Source organism: Ictidomys tridecemlineatus, chromosome 6 (genome assembly GCF_052094955.1).
Source record: "Ictidomys tridecemlineatus isolate mIctTri1 chromosome 6, mIctTri1.hap1, whole genome shotgun sequence".
Classification (NCBI taxonomy): Eukaryota; Metazoa; Chordata; class Mammalia; order Rodentia; family Sciuridae; genus Ictidomys; species Ictidomys tridecemlineatus.
In genome coordinates this window covers 59,900,812-59,910,127 of record NC_135482.1, presented here as the reverse complement: position 1 = coordinate 59,910,127, position 9,316 = coordinate 59,900,812, and the positions used below count along the sequence as shown (strand labels likewise).

At 35.5% G+C, this 9,316-nt stretch overlaps 1 protein-coding gene across 1 annotated transcript; it reads right to left on the bottom strand.

The window, feature by feature from the left end:
• Positions 1–6,705: 6,705 nt before the first annotated feature.
• On the bottom strand, positions 6,706–7,650 carry LOC101964450 (olfactory receptor 9K2). Its single transcript, XM_005341711.3, has one exon. It carries the CDS (start codon positions 7,648–7,650, stop codon positions 6,706–6,708), a length of 945 nt encoding a protein of 314 aa, XP_005341768.1.
• Positions 7,651–9,316: the final 1,666 nt, after the last annotated feature.

The window sequence follows — 9,316 nt, the reverse complement described above, 5'->3', positions numbered from 1 at the left end:
TGTTAGTGCTTCTGAAAACTTAAAGCAAAAAATTTATTTGAGAGCATTAACACTGTCATCTCTAGACAGAGAATTTGTGTCTCCATAAGAAAGCAATTTCTTACATTTTATACCTGCTGAGATGAAAACTAAATTCACAGTTTTTGAGTATAAACTGTTGAACTCAGACCTTCAACATCTCTTATACAACTACACAATGGATTTCTGAGTGTGTCAGACAATTAAAGACACATCAAATACCCTTGGATTTTTTTATACTTCATCCTAACTCCTTCTGCATAAGGAAGCAAACACTACTCAGTTCCCTGATGAAGTTCTTCTCCACTTGCTTCAAGACATACTTCTTTACTCCACTTTAACTTTAAGGAAGTTACCTTGAAGGAAAACGCTATTAATTTTCTCACACCTCACTTCTTATTTTAATGAGACCAGCTACTAGAGTCAGATCCCAGCCAGCTGGACTGGAGTACTCCTTAATTATAGATTCAGAATGCACAGCAGACTGGTTTTAAAATTTGAGAAGTTTTCTGATACATTTTGACAGAAATGCGAGGTATTTTGATGTGAATACATTATGGGAGTTCTTCACCAGGTATTAGGGGGGTGGAGGCAAGAGGGATATTGGGCAGAATTTGCACTTGAAGGAATTTGACATTTTATGTCTCACTCATGTAAATAAACAGAGATCTGACAGTTGTCTAGATTGATAAACTGTTAACTAATGATGGGTTTCAGTAGAGGAAGTTGAGGCACTAGAAACACTGAGGAAAATCTTCTCTTGAGCAGTGATTAAAGGAATGGCCATCAACTTTCAGACCAGCTGAGGTGCTTCTTTCTTTGAACATTGGTATGAGATAAAAAAAGTCCAAATGGCCTCTCTGACATCTTGGGAATACTGGAAAGACAGTGTACAAATCATATCATTTGTGTAACATAACAAAAAATATTTGGTTTTCAATGATGGTAGAAGTTTTGGCTTATTAGTCAGGTGGATAGATATGCTGTCCACCTGTGGTAGTTAAGTTACCAGTGATTCTGGTTTTGGAGATCAGGAATGGGTTCTTGTTCTTATTGAAGACTAAACACAAGAAATGTGGAGGCAAGTGTAGAAAGCAAGTTTTATTTAAGAAAAGAAATAGCAACAGGTTTTTCTGAGTAGGCAGGAGCCCAGAGCTGGGTTACAAGGGGGTTGTGTGTCTTGCTCTCTTGTAGACCCCAAGACTCCCCACTGTCTCTTTCTTCTTTAGGCCTAAAGACAGGATGGAGCAGGAGCACAAGGGATAAGAGTTAGCAATCCGTTGAATTAGGCAGTGTGATCCCTGGAGGGTAGCTGTTAGCAACCCATAGTTTCTTCTTTGATAACCAGCCCTCATCTTCTGCACCCCCATCATTCATTACCTACACCACCTGTTAGACCTTCGCCCCCTGCCTCAGTTTGTCAGTTTATCAAGGAATGTGATATGTCCTGTCCCATAAGATCAAACAGGGCAGCAGGCAGATTAATTTTTGGAAAAGTAAGCATGTGGAAAGTCAATACAGTGGGCTCTTTTTATAGAATTATTCTCTTAACCATGTTTCCATCATCCTCATCTATCTGTCCTCTTATACCAGGATATCTAGGAAAGAAGTAAGGAGAGAGAGAGAAAGAGAGAGAGAGAATGAATGAGAATGAGAGAATATGAGAATGAATTTGATCAACACAGATTCCTTATGAGCTACTGATTCAGATTATGTTCATCTCCACATTCTTAGAACCAAGTTGCTTCACATAGAGCCATAAGATGAAGAGAAGCTCGGCTACCCTCCAGTAAGAACCCCACCCTAACACTACACAGGTGTCAACCAAAATCTTCCCAACTATTTTGGTAGCTGATTTATGAGTGATCAAAATCAGAATAAAAGTATAAACTCAAAAATTTTACAGATCTTTAGGGATATTTAGGCTGTCTCTCATATTTTATTTAAACATATTTTAGTAGAACATGTTCCCATTCCTAAATTAATGACCACTAAAGAAGAATAAAAACATCATAACCAGAGTAGACTGAAAAACAACCCCTGAGGATAAGAACTTTTCTGACTCAAGATAAATCAGATAGAAAAGAAGAAAGTGCCTACCATAGAGTCAGCCAATGAGTACTACACAAAGCTAAGACCATCCAAGGCATAGATCCCTTAAAGAATAGAATTACAGAGAACTCACCAGACATGGGAATATGAACAGGAGAAATCAAAGCCAGAAGAATACCAAGTACAGAAAAGAAGTGTGAAATGTTGTAATATGCACTATAAGCCATGGCCAGATTCATAGATGAGGACTATTGAATGGGTCATATCTACTGCTTTGGGAAATATTTTAATAGAGTTTCAATGTCTTATGTTTTAGCATTATTAAATGATATATATATATATATATATCATTTAATTTATTATTGATCATAGTAGTGATAATAGTTATTCTAATCATCATAAAATTTTAAAATAGGATACTAAAATAAACAATAGAGGAATAGAAATCAACTAGAGATCTTACACGAGATGTTGAATAACAATGAGTAATAGTTGGGGCCTTGTCTCTTAGGTGACAGACTATAGTTTTTTAAGAACACAAAATTTTGGCATTATATTAGATATTGGAAATCTGAGTATTGTATAAATGGAAAGAAAAGCATGTAAAATTTGGCATTGTATATGTGGAAGAAGAACATATAGAATTTGAACAGTAAAATACATGGGTTATTGGGAGAATATTATTTTGATCTGTTTACCATAAATTTCCCCTTATAAAGAGTTCTCTGTTTTTCTTATTTTAAGAAGAATTAGCACTTCAGGATTGTATCCACAGTTTCACTTTATACACTTTCAATTTCAACTGCAGTTCAAAAATATAGGACAGCAAAATAAGATATTTTGAGAAAGGCCACATTCATATAATTTTTATTAAGTGTATTGTTATAATTGTTCCATTTTTATTATTAGTTATTATTGTTAAACTCTTACTGTGCCTAACTTATAAGTTAAACTTTCCTGGGGTTTATAGAGTTAGAAAAACCATAGTGGAGAGAAGGTTTGGCATCATCCACTGTTTTAGGCATCCACTGGGAACTTGAAATGTATCCCTTGAAGATAGGGGGGAACATTGAACAGGCTAACAGAGTTTCAGTTAGGAACCTTGCCTTCCCAGAGAAAATGAATGCAACCCACCGTAAAGCAAGGACATAAGTGCCTCCTTCACCAAAATTTGAGTTTACAACAGAAGGACCAAAAGCCTCAAATTTCTTGGAACAAATATCTCCGCACTGTGGCATTTGACAAGTTGGGAGGCTGCTTGGAAGTTGCTTCTCTGTTTTCTATTTTCCAACCTCCTGGAATGTTAAGTAGGAGCTCATCTTCTCCAAACTTACCATTGCATATGTGCACACAAAGCAAAGAAAATACACATATGTAAATATTTATATCTTGTTTAAGCCACCTATAGGTAATTTATGTAGGTTGTTACAAAAGAAACCTAACTCTAAACATTGAATGGAGGAAACAGATGCCAATTATTTGATTGCCAAAGGGTGTGTATGAATGGGTGTTTTTAAAATGTTGATGAAAGGAAAGAAGAAACTAGTTCAAAATCTAGAAGCCTTATTCTATAAAAATAATAAACATGGAAATCAGTCTGGTTAAAGTTTTTGATTTGCTGTTGTTGCTTGTCTTATTATTATTATTTTTTAACTGGAATAATTAAGAAATGACCTCAAAATGAATTCCTGTCCTCAGGTTGTTTTCAGTTCCTGGATACCATGTGTTTTTCTTTTTTCATGTTTTCCCACTTCTTCTCCCTTTTTTACCCTCAACATAGCTTTGTCCTCACTAAAATCACATCTTAAAAAAATTTCTATTGACTTAATGACCTATGCTGATGGAATTGGACAAACTGAGGACAGACAATACTACACCCATGAGAATGAGAATAACATAGCCAATGTTGTTTCAACACTAAGATGTTTTTAGGATACCTTATCACTTTAGCTACTTCAATCAGCATAACAATTCAAATCCCATAATGAGTTGAACCTAGCCTAATAGAATGCAAATGGAACAAGCTGTAGGTGCCAGTCTGCAATGTTTTATTTAATAAATTTGACTTATATTTGTGAAGTTTGACTCAGTACTTAATTAACAGAAAAGCTTAAAATCCTGGTGATACAAAATACACTAAACACTGCATCAATACAATAAATATTTAGTAAATACCTACTATACATAATTTTTTTTTCTGGTACTGGGAATTGAAGCCAGGAGAACTCTAATACCCAGCTACATCCACGACTCTTTTTATTTTTTTATTTTGAGACGGAGTCTCTCTAAATATCTATGGCTGGCTTCTAACTTGCAATCTTCCTGCTTCAGCCTCCTGAGTCACTGGGATTTCAGATGTGCACCACTGCACCCCGTCATAACATTTAAAATGCATCACTTGATGTTGTAGTACAATAAATAAATAAGCATGTCCAAACAGTTGTAATCAGGGAAGATGATCAATGCAGTACAAGTAGGAGCATTTGAGAAAGCCAATGCAATCTCCAGCCTCTTAAGGTCATAGCACCATGTTCAAAGTTTTCTCTAGGTATACCTTTGGGTAATTTTAAAATTACCTCTAAACAATGACTTATAATGTTCAGAACACAAAAGAGAATCTTCAAACTCTCTAAGATGTGGCAAAATTTTAAAAGAAGTTCATGCACCACCAAAAAACAAAATACAGCATGTTGGTAGTACAATGGGTGGGTTGGATGGATCTCGATGGCACAAGTGACAAGTGATAAGTTAGGCATTATTTTTTTATACAAGGCTTGTGTATACAGAAAAACAATTTACCAAGGAAATTGCTTATGGAAATTTTAAAAAGAGAGATAAATCTGAATTCAACATTTTTGGAAGCATTCTGCCTTAGATTTTCAACATTTCCGGATTCTCTTGAACATTGAGAATAACAAACAATGACATATGTGAGGTTATACAATGGAATACTGAAATCTGTTATAACTACAAACAGGAAATGGAAAGCACTGTATTTAAAAGAAAAGCAAATGAATCTAGACTGTATTCTTATCCACTATCTGATTTTATTTTCCCAATAGTTCATAATAACCCTTGCTTGGGAGATACAGCAGAGACTCAACATCCTGAGGCTAATGAGGGTATCATGGAAATGAGTAAAACCTAAATTTAGAAAAGGAGACTTCCAGACCAGCACTAGTCCATGCCAAAAATCAGTTTCCCATGTTCTGGGATCCCAAATTTGTTCTCAGGTGGTATTTTTGTGAAACTAAGCATCAAGAGAAATAGTAGATAGATACATTTAGAAATAAAGGGATAAATATAACTTCATCTTATTAGGTCACTTAGCTTCCCTCTTTATTTATTAGATAGGAATTATTCTTCAAATCTCCTATCCCAATAAACATTAACCCACAAATATACATGACATTGTGCCTCCATAAAAGGATGTTTTGCTACCTAACCAAAATAGAAAAAGAGACCCAAATGACAATCCATATTTCAGGTTTACATATTGCTGGGTATATGGACTAAATTGGAAATTATTCTTTATTTCTTAGGTTGAATTTTTGTCTATGATAATATTGCCTAGATTTAAGTATTGGAATTATTTACCTGAAGCATTACTTAAATTACTTACACGCTGGCATGATAACTCTGGCATGATCTTCTCTCAAACCTGGCTGCTATTGATACCTGTCAAATCTGTGAGAATCTAAATGACCCTTTTCTCATTGATTTTTGACGTTTAGAATTAATCATGTTGTTAAATTACTCTGTAACCACCAAACTATACACATATAGACACATGTACACATATGTACAGATGCAAACACACATACATACAATATAACTATTTATATAGGTTATTGTAAAGTCTTACGTTACTTTTAATTGAGATTTTCAAACGTTCATGTCAATATAGTACTTTTACTTATTGCATATTGACAACCAATAATTTATATTATCCTAAAGATAGAAGGCCTGAACTGAAAAACACTATAAACACCATTAGACGTTTTCATTATACTAGAGTAAAGCAGAGGTGACTATTCCATTCAGAGAACACTATAGAAAATGTCTTGATTTAAACCAAACCAAAGTCAATTTCCATGTTTCTTCTTTAATTAAACAGCGTATTCTCATTAATTTTTCTTTCCACTTCCTCTTCCTCATGCACACATGCTCTAACATCTTCGGCATGCCATCAAAACCAAAACACAGCACTATTATTATATCCAGAATCATTTTCATATAAACCAGATGGGACACGCAGTTTTCAAACTAATCACTTCATAGAATATTTTCTGTCTAAATTTTACTTCAGTATACAGGAAAGAAAAACAATAAAATACTATTTGTCCTCAGTCACATAACATATTATTACCTGGTGGTTAAGAGATATGTAACTGTTATTAAAAATGCAGCAGATTTTCATAAATGTCCTGAGTATTCAGATGTAAATATTGCCTTGAGGAAGAGTCAGTAATTTATGTGAAGCATTCTTTTCAGGAAATGTTTAATGCCGTGGGATAGAACAGTTGAGGATGTCTCGTTTCTTTTTTTAAATACACTTGAATTTCAAATGCCTATCGAGATCAGGCAGACAAAATTCAGTTCATGCAAGAAATCATAAAGCAAGCGGAAGCAGATTTAGAATGAAAGTTTTTTCTTCCATAGGACTCTTTTCATGGCATCTTTGACATCCTTATTTCTCAGAGAGTAGATTAAGGGATTCAGCATAGGTGTGAACAAAATGTAACAGACTGAAGCCACTTTACGAAGCTCAGGGTTATTTGGAGGTGTGAGATACACAAAGGAGACCGTCCCATAGAGCAAACTGACTACCCCCAGATGGGAGGTGCAGGTGGAGAAGGCTTTCTTTCTCCCTTCACTTGAGGGGATCTTCAAGACAGTGGACACGATGTACATGTAAGAGACTACAATGACAACTATGGTGGGTAAGATAATGAGGACAGCCAGACTAAATGACACCATCTTGTTGGTAAATGTATTAGAGCAGGAGATCTTTTCAATCGGGTTTGAATCACAGTAGAAATGATCAATCACTCGCGAGGCACAGAAAGACATGGAGAAGGTTACGCTGATTTGAAGGATGGAACTGACCCAGCCACAGAGATAGGAACCAGCCACCAACTGGATGCAGACACTTCTTGACATGCGGACACTGTAAAGAAGAGGGTTGCAGATGGCAATGAAGCGGTCATAGGCCATGGCTGCCAGGACAAAGGCCTCTGTGACCATGAAGAGTGCATAAAGGAACAGCTGAGCCACACAACCTGCAAAGGATATGGTCTTTTTCTGAGACAGGATGTTGGCCATGGCTTTGGGTACAATAACAGTGGAGTAGGAGAGGTCAATGACGGAGAGGTTGCCTAGGAAGAAATACATTGGTGTGTTCAGCCGGGGATCGGTCACAATGATGCCAATCATGCTAAGGTTCCCCAGGAGAACCATCCCATAAATAATCAGGAATAGTAGAAAGAGGAGATTGTGGAGCTCTGGACGGACCCTGATGCCTACAAGAATGAAGTCAGTCACTTCTGAATGGTTGTCTCCTCCTCCCTTGTCACCCATGGCAAACTTCTGCTTCAAGGTATAAGAGAAAGTCACACATCAACCTTCCACTCTTAACTCTACTATAACAGAACTTCACACTAAAGAACACTTTACAGTTGACATATGCTTTCATATCCATTGTTTATGCACACCATCGAACTAAGGATGAGAGCTATTTTGTTGCCTAAGGTAACACACCTAGCTACCAATGGAATTCAAAGTCAAGGTCAAGTATTCTATGTCCAAGACTAGAATAAAATGGTTGGATGCTTCATTACGTCTTTCTCCCTTTTTATATGACATGGCTTATGACATGTAATTTGTAAATAATAATTTCCAACTATTGAAGTCTGAACATTCCTAAAAAAAGGCACTTTCTTAATTCCTAAGAAAGATACTTACTTAAATTTTAATTTACCACTTAATATTTATGATTTTTTAAATAACACTTTTCTTCACCATAGTAGTGAAAAATAAATAAAGAAAAAAAAGTAACTTAAAGTACCTTCCAAAGGAACATGAAATTTCTATCAAAAAGAGGTCTTGGCACTGCTGGTGGGAATGCAAATTGGTGCTGCCATTTTGGAAAGCAGTATGGAGATTCCTTGGAAAACTGGGAATGGAACCACCATTTGACACAGCTATTCCTCTTCTCGGACTCTACCCAAAGGACTTAGAAACAGCATATTATAGGGAAACAGCTACATCAATGTTTATAGCAGCACAATTCACAATAGCTAAACCGTGGAGCCAACCTAGAAGCCCTTCCATAGATGAGTGGATAAAAAATGTGGCATTTATACACAATGGAATATTACTCAGCAATAAAAAATAATAAGATCTTGGCATTTGCAGGGAAATGGATGGCATTAGAGCAGCTTATGCTAAGTGAAGTTAGCCAATCCCCCCAAAATAAATGCCAAATGTTTTCTCTGATATAAGGGGGGTGACTCAAAATGGGATTGGGAGAGCAAGGGAGGAAGATTACCTCTAGATAGGGAATAGGGGTGGGAGGGAAAGGGAGGGAGAAGGGGAATAGCATGGATGGTGGAAGGAGACCCTCATCATTATGCAAAATGCATGTATGAAGATGTGAATTTGGTGTCAACATACCTTATATATAATCAGAGATATGATACATTATTGTATAATGGCATATTAAGAATTATATTAAGAATTATATTGTAAAATAAATAAATAAGTAAAAAGAGGTCTTGGCAACTTTGAATAAATTAGCAGGAAGTTAATTATTTTACTTAAGGGTCTTTTAAAATGCAACCAATCTTCAGCTCCTAAAACTAGTATAAATTTATTTAAATGCAAAAGCAAAATGTGAATGAGTCATTTATATTTTTTAATCCAGTGAAGTTTATTGATTTAGTCTCTCTACATAAATATGTCAAGAAATTCATCAGAAACTTCTGAATTTGAGGGAAAAAATAGAAGCTTCAAAGTAAGGAACCAATCAAGACCATTGACTGCACAAAAGATTATATTAGAGAGCAAATTTTATTGAACTCTTAACTTCACAGTAAGAGCTCAGTAGTTTTAAAAATAAATATGTATTAATTTCCTAGAGGTGTCCAAATTCACCAATTTGGATTTGGGCAACAATTTGAGCAACCAAAACAATGCTGGTTATTTTGAATATTTCTACTTTTTTATTGAAAATGAAGCTTCACAC

Bases quoted from the DNA above. Each gene is read 5' to 3' on its own strand.
- LOC101964450 (XM_005341711.3), bottom strand. From the start codon at position 7,650: ATGGGTGACAAGGGAGGAGGAGACAACCATTCAGAAGTGACTGACTTC.